The sequence below is a fragment of the Limanda limanda genome, chromosome 8 (assembly GCF_963576545.1).
Source record: "Limanda limanda chromosome 8, fLimLim1.1, whole genome shotgun sequence".
In the NCBI taxonomy this organism is placed as follows: domain Eukaryota; kingdom Metazoa; phylum Chordata; class Actinopteri; order Pleuronectiformes; family Pleuronectidae; genus Limanda; species Limanda limanda.
In genome coordinates this window covers 4,265,378-4,283,390 of record NC_083643.1, presented here as the reverse complement: position 1 = coordinate 4,283,390, position 18,013 = coordinate 4,265,378, and the positions used below count along the sequence as shown (strand labels likewise).

General features: G+C 43.7%; 2 protein-coding genes across 2 annotated transcripts in view; both read left to right on the top strand.

The window, feature by feature from the left end:
* hydin (HYDIN axonemal central pair apparatus protein) overlaps positions 1 to 10,733 on the top strand; it is a 64,552-nt gene extending 53,819 nt beyond the window's left edge. The window contains 17 exon segments of the mRNA XM_061076456.1: positions 449 to 614; positions 1,179 to 1,326; positions 1,445 to 1,652; positions 1,740 to 1,961; positions 2,065 to 2,234; positions 2,342 to 2,540; positions 2,813 to 2,965; positions 3,092 to 3,262; positions 3,439 to 3,548; positions 3,747 to 3,969; positions 5,274 to 5,483; positions 6,397 to 6,560; positions 6,690 to 6,840; positions 6,921 to 7,151; positions 8,272 to 8,496; positions 10,132 to 10,413; positions 10,530 to 10,733. Of these exon segments, the coding sequence (XP_060932439.1) occupies positions 449 to 614; positions 1,179 to 1,326; positions 1,445 to 1,652; positions 1,740 to 1,961; positions 2,065 to 2,234; positions 2,342 to 2,540; positions 2,813 to 2,965; positions 3,092 to 3,262; positions 3,439 to 3,548; positions 3,747 to 3,969; positions 5,274 to 5,483; positions 6,397 to 6,560; positions 6,690 to 6,840; positions 6,921 to 7,151; positions 8,272 to 8,496; positions 10,132 to 10,413; positions 10,530 to 10,733 (3,237 nt within the window).
* A 2,131-nt stretch (positions 10,734 to 12,864) lies between these two features.
* necab2 (N-terminal EF-hand calcium binding protein 2) overlaps positions 12,865 to 18,013 on the top strand; it is a 100,754-nt gene continuing 95,605 nt past the window's right edge. Inside the window, exons 1-2 of the mRNA XM_061077152.1 lie at positions 12,865 to 13,191; positions 17,373 to 17,397. Of these exons, the coding sequence (XP_060933135.1) occupies positions 12,865 to 13,191; positions 17,373 to 17,397 (352 nt within the window). The remainder of the gene's footprint in view (positions 13,192 to 17,372; positions 17,398 to 18,013) is intronic.

The window sequence follows — 18,013 nt, the reverse complement described above, 5'->3', positions numbered from 1 at the left end:
TCAAATTGATTCATTAGTGTTTCAGTGTCCCCGTCTCCCCGTCTCCCCGTGTCCCACTTTACCACAGCTTTCTAATCATCACTGCCCCTCCTTTTTAATCCAATTCCATTTTAATACAATCTCGTTTTATCAATTTTTAGTTCAACTCATCTATTGCAATCTGTTCTAGTTGGTTCATCACACTTCCCTTCAGTCAGTGGCCGGAGGCATTGTGTCCTTGTGTTGTCTGTCAGATCCGTCCCAGTTCTGTGGACACGAGGTCTCAAGATCGCCTCGAGGAAAAATTTGGCACAAATATTAATTTGGACTCATTAATTAACGGTTTCGATTTGGGTCCTCAAAGGTCACAGTGACCTCATCCAATGTCAAGGCTGTGTTTCTAGTTTTATTCACGTGATTTCTTCATTGGCATCCTTACACACTCCATGTCCATCCTCTCTGTTTCCAGATGTCGTTTGAATATGTAGCCGAGCAGCTGGATGTGGTGGAGTCTTTCTGGAGCTTTGTGATTGAGACTCTGCCGCTGACACTTCCCTTCCTGTTTGTGGGAAACGCCAGAGAGCCGCTGGTGTTTCTCAGCAGACCTCTCATCAACCTGGGAGAACTACTCGTCGGTACGTGACAAACCTCCACACATTTTCAAGTTGCACCACGAGTCTTATATGCTCTACTGCATTTTGACATGTCTGCAAAAATTCACTTTATCATTATTAGCATGACTAAGGTTAGGGTTAATGTTGTGTGACTCAAAGTGCTAAATAAGAAAATAATGAACAACCCAACCAAAGCTTTGGCTGCCTCCTGGATAAAAACTGAGGTTTACAAAACCTACTGTGGGTAATAACATCAATACAGGACTCATGTGAATTCCATAAAATCATGTTCAATAAAAGAGTGTGTACACATGTAACACTGTTCCCCTGAGAAGAGATGCTACCTCCGTGTCCCGAGCCCGGGTCAATGCATGGATGGGTTGAGAGTTGTAGCCAGATGATTGGTTAAGGATGATTTTCGAGGATGGTGAATATTGAGAACTCTGTGTGTGTGTGTGTGTGTGTGTGTGTGTGTGTGTGTGTGTGTGTGTGTGTGTGTGTGTGTGTGTGTGTGTGTGTGTGTGTGTGTGTGTGTGTGTGTGTGTGTGTGTGTGTGTGTGTGTGTGTGTGTGTGTGTGTGTCCAGGTCACAAAGTGGAGCAGACAGTTGATCTGGTGAATGCAGAGGAGGAGCCTTATCACTTCTCGGTGCAGCAGACGTCTCTGCTCTGTGACGACCAGCAGTCCAGCATCATCGTTCAGCCCATGAGTGGCACAGTGGCAGCTAAAGACAGGTTAATGACACCGTAACACTCTTTACTGTTAACACACCGACAGGAGGACATACACAAGAAATGCTCTTTTGTGTGAGGTGGCAACGTTCTGGTGTTAAAATGTAACCTTGTGTTGCAGGCTGCCGTTGACTGTGTTCCTCTCACCTTGCCGGGAGGGCTATGTGAGCTGTAGGGTGATTCTGAGGGTGAAGAAGAAGTCAGAGGTGCTCACACTCATTGTGAAGGGCGACTGCTTCATCATGAACACTTTGCTTCAAGTTGAGAATCCAGACGGGGGCCTGAGAGAGGTCGACTCCAACCACGCAGTCACTCTGGACTTTGGAGAGGTCCGCACACTTTAACTCTTCGTAGTCATGCGTGTAAAGCTTAAAAAAATGACCTCAGCTTTAATCCTGTGTGTTCACGATTTGCAGGTTGACATTTCAAAGCAACCCACCATTCACTTTCTGGTGACCAACCTGGCGAGATTCAGCATGGATGTGAATTTTGTCCTAACGGGTCCCAGTGAGCTGCTGAAATACTTGGAGGCAAAACCACAAAATGCTTCTGTTGAGAGTGGAAAGCAGCTGCAGCTGTCGCTCTTGTTCTGTCCCCGAGGAAGCTGCTACCTTCAGGATGTCATCCTGACTATAAAGGCGGGTGATGCTCATACCTAGATACTATTTGAGGATTTTTATGGATGTATCAAGTAAAAACAAACCTTATTCTTTCTTGTGTTTTTCTCTTTCATCTCATCAGGTAAAATACGGGCCCACATTTACCTTTGTGGTTTCAGGCAGGGCTGTAGCACCGACCCTGGATTTCTCCTTCACCGAATACAGTTTTGGCAAGTGCTTCCTGTACTGTCCCGGCATGCTGCAGCCGTGCCAGACTCTGGTGATCAGCAACAAAGGCGCCCTAGACATCAGGTGTGTGTTGAGGTGTCGGGTTTTACTGCACAAGGATTTGTTCTTATTCCATGCTCAATGTGAGATTTTACGTTTAAAAAAAAAAAAATGCTATACTTCTTTATCAGTGTCCAGAGCCTGTTCAAGAACACCTCTTACCTGGAGATGGATTTCGAGTCCATGGTTTTGTTACCTGGTGCCGTGAAGGAGGTACCAGTCACCTTCTTCCCCCGAGAGGAGTGTCGGTACCACGAGCGGCTCGGCTTCCTCTTAAACGGCTGCGTTACCAAACAGGTGGAGATACACGGACAAGGGGTCGAGATGAAGGTGAGGAAGACGAGTGTGTGTGTGTGTGTGTGTGTACTGACGACAAAAGTGTGGATCTATTTATTACTGATAACAAAGATACCGTTATGATTAGTATTAAGATATATTGATGTACCGTAGATAAACAAGAAATATAGATATACCATAGATAGCCTATACTGTATATCTAAATCTAGATATACAGTAGAGATATCAATATCATTTCACTGTTTAATCTTTCAATCTGTTGTATTTAATCTATTCATTCTGGATCTGTACTTATCTTATCTTAGCTGCATGTCGAGGATCCAAAGCACAAAGAGGTGAAACTGGGATCTTTGATGTTGGGTCAGAAGGTGAAAAAACAGGTGGTTCTGGTGAACCGCAGCCGTAGAGAGCTTTCCTTCACTCTGCTGCTCCACTCAGACACACCTCTGGACCCAAAGGTAGGACACACACACACACACACACACACACACACACACACACACACACACACACACATGCGACAAGATGGTTAAAATACAGGCAGCACTTATATCTTCTCCTCTGCTCTTCCTCTCCTCCTTCAGGATCTGTCGTTCAGTCCAGCAGGGAAACTGAGCCTGAAGGCTCGTGGTGGATCTTGTAAGGTTGAGATCCAGTTCTCTCCTCGTCAGCACATCCCTCCTTTCAAAGCTGAGCTGCAGGCTGAGCTGTTAGGCCTGTTACACCCTCTGCTGACCATCCAAGGCTGCTGTCACGTAAGCCAAAACCCTTTCCTGCTACTTCACCAGGCTGCGTTTGCTTCTCTGAACAAGCGCTAAATTAAATTGATCTGCTTTGCAACATCTGTTACGGTTTGATAATAATATATTTGAAGGTTTGTTTCAAAAAGACATGTTGGATGAATTTGTGTTATTCCATTTTAAACTGTCAGGGTGTGGAGGTGCAGCTGGACCAGGAGCACCTGGCCTTCGGACCTGTCGCTCAGCAGTGCCAGAAGACCAAGAGGATTGTTATGACAAACAGCGGAGACATTGGTGTGAGGTATGTGATGCACAGCAGATTATCCAGCCTGATTCTCTTCTTATCATCAAAAAAACACACACTGCAATCAAACTGCAGACACAATATTGTTTTACTGCAGTGTTGAATAACATTATTTGAATATAATCTGAAGTCTCCATATATTGGATCTGAATCCTGCTCACTGAGATGACTGCCTAATTTATATCTGTCTGGCAGTTTCCACTGGAAGAAGAGGAGCTTCCCTGCAGAGTTGTCCATCTCGCCGTCTAAAGGCTTCATCAGTTCTGGCATGAAGGTCCCTTTTGATTTGACTTTTGCCCCCAAGGACCTGAGTAAGGACACGAGATACGAGAACCTGACCTGCTCCGTCGAGAGCCTCCCCTCACCCGTCACCCTCACCGTGACAGGCTCCTGCATCTCAGCTTCCACCAGCAAAGAGGTTTGACTGGTGTATTTTTGTTCACATACGCAGTGTAGAGAAGAACATCCATCCATTATCTTATTACCAAGGGGAGCTGGAGCCGATCCCAGTGGCCCCAGGCGAGAGGCAGGGTACAGTGTATCACAGGGCCGACAAACAACTCCTGTCAATTCAGAGTTTTTAAAGAAACAAACTCCCATCTGTATGTCTTTAAAAAGCCACATTACACAGAGGAAACCCAGATGTGGACAGAATGTAAATTCCCCACAGAAAAAGGTACCACACCCTTGAAGTCCACACATGGTTAAATTTGCTTAATTACATTTTGAGTTTTATATTTATTTAACAGTAATCGAAATAATCTCACAGTTACTGTATGTTCTGGATATTAATACATGTATCTACAGGATCAGAATCAGAATCAGAATCAGAAAGGATTTATTGCCAAGTAGGTTTACACCTACCTGGAATTTTCTTTGGTACAAAGGTGCATACATTTAACATAAAGCATACAAACACAATAAGTACTTCACATAAGAAAGAAATAACTGTATATAAAAAAATATATATACAAGACATAAAAGTTAAATACAGAGTAAAATGCAAAACAGATATATACAAGATATAAAAAGTTAAATAAAAAGTAAAATGCAAAGCAGGAGAGAAATGGGGATGTGCAACATGCAATATACTGTAATGTTATATGTGTTAATGTAACTCAGAATTGAGACGTGGGTGCGGGATAAGAGTCCAAGTCAGGTGGGGGTCATGGGCCTTGTTGATAAGGCCAACTGCAGTCGGGATAACACTGTAGGTACAAAACAAAGAGAATTACATATTTCCCTTCAAACTGAAATCATCTCTCTGCGGAACATTAAAAGTTAAAGAGTGAATTATTTTTTACTTATGGAAACAAAAACTTGGGCTTAAATTGCCGTCCCAACTCATATATCCCTGGAGAGGGAAATCTGGAACACCCTCCTTTGGCAGCCTGTTCTCAGTTAAGCGAAGGGCAATGAATGGATGAATCTCAAGGCTCCAGTTGGTATAAAAAGATAAAAGCTGTCTCCCTGAAAGGATGTTTAAAAAAAACCCATCTCAGATAATGGACGAGTTCGATCCGGCTCCTTTTGGAACAGACGCTGAGGGTTGACAGATTTATAGATCACTGGAAATCTGCTTCGATTAGCTGATGACTGACTTCTGCTTTAACAGAAGTGGAATGTGCTTAATGCTGCATTTCCTTTTCATTATATTATCAGTGACGATCATGACTCTTTTCATAAATCTACTGTATAATCATTTCCCTCTGCTGTCAATAGGTGGTGAATTTTGTCTGCCCGGTGCGCTGCTCTCACCCTCAAACCCTGACACTGGTAAACCCCACAATCTTGCGCTGCACCATCCGACCGGTCATCGAGGGGAAGCAGTGGAGAGCGGCGCCCTCTGTGACCCTGGAGGCTCATCAGAGTAAATCCTACGAGATCACCTACAGACCGCTGACCATGACTGCTGAAGGAAAGAAACACATGGTACAGGAACACTGACATACAGACAGAACCAGTTCAATGAGGAGAGACTTGGTTTTTACTTTACAATATTTATTTTGTAAACACACAAGATATGAATGTTTTGGTCTGTGGCATTTAGACCCCTGTGAGATGTCAGGGTTAGAAGGGGGCGGAGCAGGACATCGAACAGGAACACCCCCCCGGGGTCTAGACACTGGTGGTGGTTCATCAGTCAAGCGATAGTTTTGGATGGCCCATTTCCGTGAGAATTGTCCTATTGGACTTCGCCAATTGTGACATCCTCTGCCCTTAACCCTCACAAGAGTAAGGAAAAACTACAAAACCTTCTTAAAAGGAAAAACGTAGAAACCTCAGGAAGAGCCGCATGCGACGGATCCCTCTTCCAGGACGGACAGAAGTGCAATGGATGCCACGAGTACTAGGTATATTGTCGGCAGGTTGTTGCCTTTTTAGTCCGCGATCAGCTCCCACCGTGATCGGGTGCCGCCGTAATCACGATCCGCTGACAGTCTTGGGATCCGTCATCAAGGTCCATGATCTCTGCCAGCATGATGTGAGATTAGGCATGTAGTCGGATGAGGTCGATGAATATCCTACTGGGGACTGGAGGAGATTGGGGTGGAGGAGGGGTTATGCGCGTCGCTGAAGGACGCCTGACTGCGGAAGAGAACAGAAGGGATTTTTAAAGTTTGCCAGGTCCTGAATGATTGGCTGAAAACCCCGCGCCAGACTTGATTGGGCATTTAGAAACGCCCACGATCAGCTGATCACTTTGCAGGTTAGGTGCTCCGTAGATCAGCTGACCGTGTGCAGCTTAAGTCTTCCTCACTGAACTTGCGCTGAGCTTCATTTATAGACACTAATTCAATCTCAGACATGAACTTCTTACACTTCTCTTTTCTACTGTCCTCAGGGGTCCGCCTTCTTCTCCTTCCCTGATGGGAGTGGCCTGATGTACCCGCTGCAGGGAACCGCTGACCCTCCCAAGCCAGAGGACACTGTTAATTATGAGCTTCCTTCCAAGACTCAACACACACATTCTCTCCCTGTGCACAACTGGCTCTCAGAGAAACAGAGGTACAAACGCACACAGAGTCGACACCAGAATGATCTTACCCCTTTTAATCTAAAAAAAAAAACCTGAAAAATAAATCCTGTAGGTGGTAGAAGTTCTGAATTCTCACCTGTTTTTTATTTTTTTCTAAGGTTCAATGTGCAGATAAAGATACTGAAGCCTGAAAAGCCCGATGCCACCATGTCCCTGGAGGGTCCGAAGTTCATCAATGTTCCTGTTCTGGCGAAGGCCGACTACAAGATGACTTTCTCCACATACAGAGAGGGGCAGTACAACTGCAAGGTTCTATCATGCACCCCCTCATTTGAGATCAGATCTGATAAGGTTCTGAGTTTTATTAGTAATGACCTCTTTGTCCTCAGGTGACGTTTCTTAACGAGGGGACAGGCGAGTACTTGTTCTACCTGGTAAACTTCAAGGCCACTCCTTCAGAAGTCCTGTCCACCATCAAGCTGGTGAGCATCGTGCGCCGGACGGCCTCAGACACCGTGCAGGTGGAGAACCCCCTGACCACCTCCACCTGCCTCGCCACCGAGTGCAAATGCGCCGACATCAGTGCCCCCCCTCAGCAGACTGTGCCCGGACTGTCCAAGGTGAGTACAGAGAACAGGAGGACCTCTTTGCTACGTTTAATCAGAATCAGAATCAGAATTCTTTTAATTGCCAAGTATATTTGCACATACAGAAAATTGCCTTGGTGTGGTTGGTGCATAAATAACAATCAGACATTAAACAACAATATATATATATATATATATATATATATATATATATATATATATATATATAAAACAATATAAAACGAAACAATATATACAGTGAGAGAGTTGTGGGCTCGTACAGTGCTAAGGTGCAGAGATTTTCTGGAAAAGGCGGTGACCGTTAATATTCATTAACAAAGAAAACAGCTGTGTGTGTGTTTGTGTTGTGTGTAAAAAGTAACTCTGGTGACTTGTCAACTGAGGTTAAACTAAGTTTCCCTCTGTTACGGACCTATAAGAAATGGCTCGTGAGGCCCGGAACACATCAAATAAACGAATCAGAAACAACTGTTGCCACTAAATAATAACAAATGTTTATTGGTTGAAACAAACAAATATTTAGAAAGGCAACAAACCAAAAGGGTTGGAGGTTCCCGGCCAAAACAAACAAAAGAGAGGGGAACACTGAGCCAGCCATCGGCCGTCGAAGTCAGTGTTCACCCCCGAACTAAGTCTGCCTAAATAACCCACTACCTAAATGAAAGAAAAAGGTTATCCGAAAACAGGACTACCGGGAACCCCCGAACCAACTACCAACATAACAAAAGCTCAAAAGGACTTCTGGCATGGGGGAAACCGGAGCCTCGGTCTCCTCACCCGTTCACCTGCATGGAAGAATAGAGAGCAAGAAAGAAATTCACAGCCTCCTTAAGGCAACTGTTCAGTAAACTGAACAGTTGCATATATTGGAAATATTTGAAATTGCCACTGTACATAAAAACAAAACAACAATATATACAGTAATAACAACAATATATACAGTAAGAATTTAGATAAATTCTTTGCGAGGGTGGGGGGCAGAGTCAGAGTCAGTGTGATACAGGGGGCTTGTTTGTGAGCCCCACTGCCATGGGGAAAAAACTGTTCAGGTGGTGTGAGGTTTTAGTCCTAAATAATACTTTCTAACATAAACAACAGGTTAAATTCTTTAATGTGTGTATCTTTTCTTCAGGGTTCTCTGAGCTTCGAGTACCAGCCTCTGCGTGTAGGAGAATCCACGACCCGGCTCACCCTGTTCAGCACCGATCTGGGTCACTACCACTACGACCTGCTGCTCAAAGCTCTGCCAGCACCGCCGGAGAAAACCGTCCACTTCCACACGTCCCTGGGCAGCAGCAACTTTCTGCTGGTGAAGTTCATCAACTACTCCCGCTTCAAAACAGAATACACCTGCAAGGTAAGAAAACGTCCGGAGGAATTTGAGGTGCACATTCTTGTTGTAGAGACTACATGTGGTTTGCTCAAGCTTCTCTTTCCATGTTGTGGCTGATTGGTGCAGATACTGACACTCTGGTAATGTCTGTGAATCTCAAGAAGATTAGAGAAAGAAGAAATTATAAAGTTAAAGGTCAACAACTGCTATTAGACAGAGAGATACACAATGAAAGATCAGGGGAAAGATGACCAGACACTGGTTATACACTGATTTACAGAGACGACAAGCACCAGGTTTGTTGGATTAATTAAAATAAATAGTTCAAACAAACCTTAAATATGATTAAATAAGACGTCTTCATTTATTGAGTTGTATCTTCATCCTTCACTATGATGGTGCACAGGGACTGTATATACTATCTATACTGGAGAGATCAACCATTACTTTCACAACAAGGGTTGCAAAATTCAGGGAATATTCAAAGTTGGAAACTTGCCATGGGAATTAACGGGAATATGCTGGAATTAACGGGAATAAACGGGACATAAATATAAACATTTTGTTTTGTCATAGGCTGATTTGAGCCCTGAGGAAACTTTGGGCACTTGACTATATGCTTCTGCATCGTTGTGTCATTCTTAACATAGGTCTTTGCACAGTATTTGCAAATGTTCACAGCCTTTCCTTCTACATTGGATGGGGTGAAATGTCTCCACACATGAGAGAGTGCACGTGGCTTTGTTCTGTAGAATAAGATGAGAAAAAAGTTTGTAAAAAAAAACTAATGCAATGCCAGAGATATAAATAGTTAGCCAAACAATTGGAATAGTCTGTAAACATATTCTACAATTGATGGATCAATGAATGGAAATAGGCTAGATGAACAGATGAACAATCCTCAATCAGCATGCTAATATATTTTCCCCAGTAATATCATGGAAACTTACCTGACTAGTCCTGCACTCTACAGCAGGCCTCAATAGCCCTGCTGTAGAGTGAAGCATGCTGGGAGTTATCTGTGCATGTGATGGAAGAATGCACAGTGGAGGGTTGAAACTCAACGTGCAGTGTGTGCTGCATTCCATACATCTTTAAAATAAAGTTTTGAATGATGTTTTTATTGCTCAGCGTTTAATTTGCGTAGTTTTTTTTTTTTTTTTCAAAATTCCCCAAATTCCCGAGCCAAACTTCCCATGGAAAGTTTCCGGAAAGTTTCCGTAAATTTACCGGAAACGTTCCGCCCCTTTGCAACCATTACGTTCACAACACAACACATGCTGCTCTACTTTTCACTCGGTGTGAAATGTTATTTGTTAATATTCACCATGAAGATAAGAAGGAAGCTGGTAACTCATGTCTCTGCCACTAGTGGAGTCTGGGACCTGATCTGAACCTGCTGACGTCTGATTTCTCTTTGAGCTGTAAAGATCAATGAGTGCTGTGGAACTCACATGCTGACATTTGCTTTATTTTACTTGTGTTCTGCTCTTGGATGTAATGAAAATCCAGACCCCGCCGGTTACATCAGAGTCACGAGGACTGAAGTTCTCATTCAAAACCAGCAATCCATGTTTCAAAATAACCAAAAATAGCCCTGGAGTCAGAAGGATTTATTTGCTGTCAAACGGTTCTCTCCTCCTTATCTCTCTCCTCCAGACTGATTGCCCGGACTTCACCGTGGACAAAAGCCTCGGCGCCTCACCGGGCTTCCAGGCCGGCTGCGAGGCCAGCGTGGAGGTTTGTTTCGAGCCTCATCAGCTGGGGGAAGTGAAGGGACAGCTCACCCTGTCCTCAGCCATCGGCGGTGAATACGTCTTTCCCTTACACGGGATCTGCACCCATCCCAAAGCCCAGGGCCCGTTCACCATCAGGGCCGGTCGCAACATCACCATCCCATTCAAGAACGTCTTCAGGAAGAGCATCCCTTTAACTTACCAGGTAAACAACTTTGTTCTTAAAACTTGTGAAGAGTGGAACACAAGTTAAAGTTCTGACGTCTCAGGAGGAGCTTTAGTTTAGTTTCCTTTAAATGTAATTATTCTTTCATCTTACAGGTGGACAACCCCAGCTTCAGTGTGAAAGGAAACGACACCATCTCCTCCAAAAAGATACAAAACATCGTGGTGTCCTTTGAGGCCCCTGCAGGCGGACCCCCGGGGCCCTGGTCCGGAAAGCTGACCATCTCCAACCAGCGTGCTCAGGACGCGCCTTGCTCATGGGTCTATTACCTGAGGGGCTACCGTCCAGATACAGCTTAGAGAGAGATCCACATGCCAAAGGACTTTATTGCATTGTTACCTTTCAAGCCCGAGTTTTTATTTATTTCTATTTTGTTTTATTTTATTTAACATAAATGCCAAATATACTGAATAAAACATTCTGCAGAGAAAACCCTTCTCCTCTCCTGTCAATGCACAGTCATGTCCACATGGGGGCAGTCATGTCAAGTGATCATACCGAGTGTGTAGCGCTCCAGCAAAGAGGCAGGATGCTCCAAATACATGTGGTTTTTGTGTCTTGTGGACATTTTGATAACGTGAGTGTTAAAGTGTCATTAGTCAAGTTTGCACAATGAGTTAATCTGTCCAAAGCTCCCTGTGCGCTGTTAGACACACGGCACATTGCAGCCGAGTGGAGCTACTGAGCTGAAAGGGCAGAGCTGGGGGAGATGCTCATTACCAAAGGTTAGATCTGTCACACACACACACACACACACACACACACACACACACACACACACACACACACACACACACACACACACACACACACACACACACACACACACGGCTCTAATGATGAGCTGGAGTGACACTTTGAGACACACTCCTCTTTACTCCTTGTGAAAATCCTCTGGTTCTCCCATTGGGCCTCTGTGGGTCACACACAAACCTCCGACTGTGACTATTTAAAGGAGGAAAAATACAGAATGATCCAGTGTCTTTGTTTAACAGCAGACTGAGCAGAGAGGATATACCCAGGTTGCTCTCAGACAGTGAGCACATGCAGGTGGTGACTCTGTTCCAAACAGTCCTCAGTGGTTTCTGCAGATTTACTCCAGCACGATGGTTCCTCCACAAGATGAGAAAAACTTAGTGACAACAAATCCTCAATGGGTTTCACTTTGCAGGAGCATAAACTCTCGAAACCTTAACAAACTTAATATCTAACAAATTACTTTTCATGGATCCTAACTAGTGGCAGTGGACAATGACTGAGGACTATAGTGGATCCGGTCTTGATGGTGGATCCTGGTCTTGCTGGCTGCTGACCAGAGACTATGATGCAGCAGGACGGCTTGACATATAGAATTGAAGTTATCCTTCAAAATGTTTACCCTCATCAGAATCAGAATCAGAATCAGAATCAGAATCAGAATCAGAATTCTTTTAATTGCCAAGTATATTTGCACATACAGGAAATTGCCTTGGTGCACATAAATAACAATCAGACATTAAACAACAATATATATATATATAAATATATATAAAACAATATAAAACGAAACAATATATACAGTGAGAGAGTTATGGGCACCTACAGTGCTAAGGTGCAGAGATTTTCTGGAATAGGCGGTGACCGTTAATATTCATTAACAAAGAAAACAGCTGTGTGTGTGTGTTGCTGTGTGTAAAAGTAACTCTGGTGACTTGTCAACTGAGGTTAAACTAAATTAACCTCTTAGTAAACTGAACAGTTGCATATATTGGAAATATTTGAAATTGCCACTGTACATAAAAATAAAACAACAATATATACAGTAATAACAACAATATATACAGTAATAACAACGATATGTACAGTGAGAATCATTGCTGCTAAAACCTTTATCTTGATGTTTTCCTACACTTGACATCTATTGAACTTCTGTATGTCCTGGGAGACGGATCCTCACATGTGTCTCTCTGAGGTTTTTATGTATTTTTACCTTATTTTTGCTGAGGGTTAAGGACAGAGGATGTCACACCCTGTTAAAAATATATGAGCCAAATTGTGATTTGTGAATATGGGCTATACAAATACAATTTAATTGATTGATTGATTATATGGGTCATGTAGCTGGTGTGTAGGGTGGGTGGGCTTTACATATCCAATGTGAGAGTTTTATAAGCTGAAGATTCTGAAGTTTAAACAGTGAAATGTTTCCTTCCTGCAACTGTTGGTGTTGAATTCGTCTCATTCTCTAATGTTTTCAGTGGAGTTGAATGAATGGACCTCTCCTCCTCCTCTCTGTGAACATAACGGGACTGCAAGGTGTAGGGTGGGTGGGTGTGTTCCGGGGTGGAGGGCTGTGATGTAAGAGGGGGTGGGGGTGGTGGTGGGATGGGTGAGGGGGGGGCTCCTCTCTCTCCCCCATAGAGCGCAGCATGAGCGCTCCGCGGCAAAAGCATGTGTGAGCAGGCAGCGCGCTACTGTCGGGACGGAGTCCACAAGCTGCTGAACAAAGAACAAGCCCAGCTCCGAGCCCAGGACCCCCGAGAGCAGCCGAGCCCCGGACCCGGTGAGGACAGCGAGCCCAGGACGGCAGCGCAGCCCGGACACAGCGGCGCCCAGCCCGGTGGAATCGACGGGCTCGTCCGCTGGATCGTCACCAAGATGAGCGACAACAAGAACCTCTCCAGCCGGGAGCAGGCGTCCAGCAAGGAGGAGGCGGCCGGGGCGCAGGAGCAGTTCTTCACCCCGGAGCCCAGGAGAGGCATCTCGGTGATCCTGGATGTGAGTACTGGGAGGAGGTGGTGGTGGTGGTGGTCCTCACTGGGAGGGGGTGTGAGGGAGGGTCCCCGGGACGGAGTCCTCCAGAGACACCGGTGCAGTGCGCAATTACGCACAGGCTCCATCCTGCAGTTTGGGGTGAAAACTTGTGGCTCCAGCGGTTTAGAGCAGGAAACAGCTTCGAGACTCTAATAAGACACGCTGCTGTCCGGGAATCGAACCTGTGATCTCTTTCTATCTGTCCGGTGGCCAAATATCGATGCGTAATTTTCCATCTTATTCACCAACTCGCTTTACATCCTCTTAACGTGTTTCCCTTCTTTATGACTTGGACTAAATCCAGGCAACGATCCTCACATCTGGACTTTTACACATGATTTCCGTCCAGATCCACTCTGACGTGCACCAGAGCACTTTGCTGCCCAGAAGCTGCACCGACACGTATCGATCCCCGAGTTACAGCCCGAGATGAATCTAATGCCAACACATTATTCTGGAGCAGGACACACATCCAGTGACTATAACGCAGCAGAACTGTAGATTATTCTTCCATCACTGCTCCACTAAAGCTTTATCACATCAGATATCAATGTTCTTTTTAAAGCTTTTATTGTGGAGAAAACAAAAGAGAAAAGTAGCTCAGTGTGTTCAGACCCGGAGCTTGAGTGTAAAACTAATTATGATGATAAGAGCTCCTGGGTCCTGGTGCCACAGTGAACTAGTTATCTGTGTGTGTGTGTGTGTGTGTGTGTGTGTGTGTGTGTGTGTGTGTGTGTGTGTGTGTGTGTGTGTGTGTGTGTGTGTGTGTGTGTGTGTGTGTGTGTGTGTGTGTGTGTGTGTGTGTGTGTGTGTGTGTGTGTGTGTGTGTGTGTGTGTGTGTGTTCTTGGTGGGGTGTGTGATATGCTGAACTGTGGCAGATTCAGTTCAACGTTGTTTTATGAGCTTTGGAGCCAAAATGTCTCTTTCCCGTGTCCTGGTGTGAAATTGTGTTTCTGTCTCATCACGTTTGAGAAACTCTTTATTTTCTATGAGCATTTTTAGGCTCAAAATACAAGTTTAACTTCAGCTCTGCTAAAATATCATTTAAGTCGAGTGGGAAACATTTTTGCTGGAACAGGGGCGGCCCCAAGCATTCTGGGGCCCATCTCTCGAGTTCATTTGGACTCCCACCCCATTGAAAAAACATAAAAAGAGAACAAAAATATAGAAATTTCAATAGGTGTCACAGTAATAACATCATATTTTCTATATTTTCGGTCGGGGTATATTTTTCAGGATCAGAATAGTAATTCTAAATATTTCATGTCGCCTACAGGGTATTCGTCTTTGTACGAAAGCCACAAACAGACCTACGGAGTATTTATGTATTTATGACCACAAAACAGTCATAAATACTCTGTGTTCTTTCTTTTGATATTATCTGCGACTCTGCTGTGATTGGTCGATAGGCAGTGCATGCCCCGCCCTCTGACATCAGCACAGTAAACTCATTCCGGCGTTTTCTCTGCATCGACATGAACTGTGAAATGTTAATCGCTTTTTCCATTTTCCAATAGTAGTTACCCGGCTATTATTATTGCGAAGAAGTGTGTGTGTGTGTGTGTGTGTGTGTGTGTGTGTGTGTGTGTGTGTGTGTGTGTGTGTGTGTGTGTGTGTGTTCTTGTACAGCTATCTTTGTGAGGACCAGTTTAACTCTACAACTGTAGTGAGGACCATTTGGCCGGTCCTCAATTTGTGCCCCCCCTTTAAGTGTGTTTGGGGGTTAAGACTTGGTGTTAAGGTTGAGTGTCCTCACTAAGATAGCTGTAGAAGGGTGTGTGTGTTTTTGTGTGTGTGTGTGTGTGTGTGTGTGTGTATTCTCCTCATTAAACCCTCTGCTTGCTTGTTTCTCCTCCTTTGCTTTTTCTTGTCTTCTCCTTCATCTTAACCCTGATGCTCCTTGCTTTTTTTAATTCTTTAAACTGCTGTCCTCCTTCCTCTCCTCTCCTCTTCCTCCTCTCCTTCATATACTCGTCATCTTCCTCTCCTCCGTCCTCAGTCAGGCCCGAGACAGCATCCATTCTTAATAAGGCTCAGAGATGGAAGCAGCGTTCTCTCTCCCTCCCTCGGTCTTCTGTTTTGTTCCGTCTTTTCTGTGTATCTGTTTCCCCCTCTCGTTTTCTTCTCACTCTACACAGACACACACACGCACACACACACACAGACTCACACTTGCCTCAGAATTGGCTCTTTTCTGCAGAGTTGGGCGCGCCCGGGGGTGCAGCCGGAAAGCAGAACAATTCAGAAGAGCTTGTCGTTTGGAACGCAGCTCGTCTCAGCAGTTAATGATTTTCACTTTGGCTCGCTCAGATGGACGCAGCCGCTGCCTAAATGCACCACTTATTTATAGTTTAACAACCCACACACAGTTGTAAATGATCTCTGGACTCATTTTTTTTCCTTTTCTTGTTCAATTGTTTAATCTCGCTTCCTGATGATTTCGAAGCGGAGACACATCGTGATTGTTGACAACTATAAATCTGCAAAGTATTCTCTCAATTTATTAGATGAATTACTCAGAAAATTGTAAAAAATTCTCTTTAAAGTTTTCATCACCAGAGATGTTGATTTTTTTTAATCATCTGCGACAAAACAAATGATTAAATCCTCATAGTTCAGGAAAAAGAAAATATTTGTTTTTTTTGTAGCAATTAAGCTGTTATCAAAGTTATTGCAGATTCATTCCTTGTTGACCAATTAACTGATGAATCATTTCAGTTCTACTTTAAATATTCAGTGTGAGAGTTGCAAAAGTTGAAACTTCTGAAGTTTAAATAGTACCTTAACTGTTTATAAGGTTTTTATTTGACAGTTGCATGAATCTTTTGTTGTGACAAGCAAAGAGAAGAAGAAAGGAACTTCTCAGGACTCCTCCCTGCAGCACACTCTGCTTCTCTTCTGTCCGGCTGTCAAACGCGCTGCTAATGAGATGAATTCATCGATACACACATTCTAACACAGTGTCCAGTAACTGGGAGCGTCTCACTGTCTCAGCCTGTCCGTCCATTTCATCTTCTACATCCTCCCGACTCGTCTTCCTCTGCGTCTCTCGGCTGTTGGCTGCCTCTCGTCGTCAGTAGATCGGTTCACACGAAACAAAGCAGCAGACCTGCCACTCTCCATTTCACTCACGCTATGAATGAACCCGTAGTGTGTGTGTGTTCGTTTGTCACACATCTAACCATGTGTGTGTTTTGTCAGTGTGTGCACGTACAAGGTCAAAGTCGTATACATTTATACAACATCCTTTGAAGGATCAGATTAAATAATTGAACATTTGTACGTAACTTCTGGAAAGGGATGATGAAACTGCTTGATGTCAGATGGTAGTGGTGATGATGCTCTGAGTTGTGTCTCATGTTACATCACAGGTCAGAGAGAAAAACTGGAAATCTCACGTCATGTTTGCAATGTTTCTTCAAAATCTTTCTAATAAATCTGGGGGGGTGTATAGCAGCGCAAACATGGTATTGTTTCAGACCCTAACTCAAAAATATCCGGATGGATTATCACCAAACTCGATGGGAATATTACTTTTGGCTGTTTATCTTTGAATCTCTCACGTTTAATGTTCGAACTCAACACCATTTTTTTTCAAATGTATCCCTGTAAATAACAAAAGACAATTTTAAAGCTGATTTTGATCAGAAAATTATTCCTGTCATCTCAATGAAAATGATGTCGCGCAATAAACATCATAGTTAATGAATCTCCGCCTCCCATAGGACTACAGACACGCCCTAAAGTTTATATAGATTGAAGAATCATTTCTGATTATATGTTTGGATAGTGACGACCCTCTTCTATTTCATAATGACATAATTTTAAAATGAAAAAATTATTGGTTATATATTACAAACACATCAAAAACATGAACACGTGAACAAATATCAGTGTGATAATAACTAGTGTGTGTACTTCCATGTCCCATCTGCTAACATGGAGAGGTTTACGACTTATACAGCAGCTAGACATCAGAGGGTCATGATGATACTTTGGCTTCACTTTTAAGGGAGCTGTCATGTCGTCCATCTTTATTTACAGTCTATGTGGCAATAGTTTCAATGATGTACTTTATACCACACACCTCTCCTAACTTTTCTTGTATTTACAATAACTGAACTGTGTCTTTTTGTGTTCACAGATATTCAGAAGAGCTGACAAAGACGGTGAGTGAATTCCTTCATCGTCATATCTTCCCTCTGCAGATCTGTAGAGAAACAAATGTATGAAAATGCTTTAAAATCTGAGTGAAACTCGTGATGTTTCAGTTTAAAATGATCCATCGCTGAGAAATCTGGAAAATGTGAGAAGGGATTTCAGAAGATATATCGATGCGTGATCCACCCGACATAAAAATATCATCTAAGCAATAAAAAACACATTTGAGCATTTGAGGTTAATGCATTTCTACACAAGGGTAAAACCACTGAGACGACTACGTTCTTTTTAATGGGCTTTGGTTCCAGAAATGATTTGCTCAGTGCATCCGAACAAACTCTCACTTATTCTGACAGTTTTATCTGACCTCGCTGGCAGTGTTTTCAGACAGAAGATGGTCTTTCTACTCAGAAGTGTGAGATTTCTTATCTGAAGGAAGCCAGCGAGTGATGATCTGCCCGTCTGAGCCGCGCTGCTGTACCGAGACGTATTTTTAGCAAACGTTCGAGTGTTTTCAAAGGGGAAAGTTGACGTTACCATGTAGCTGTGCCAGTGAGCAGTTTGTTTATACCCTCTGGCATCACATATATGCTCCTCTCCCTCCCTCTTCATCTCCTCCACATG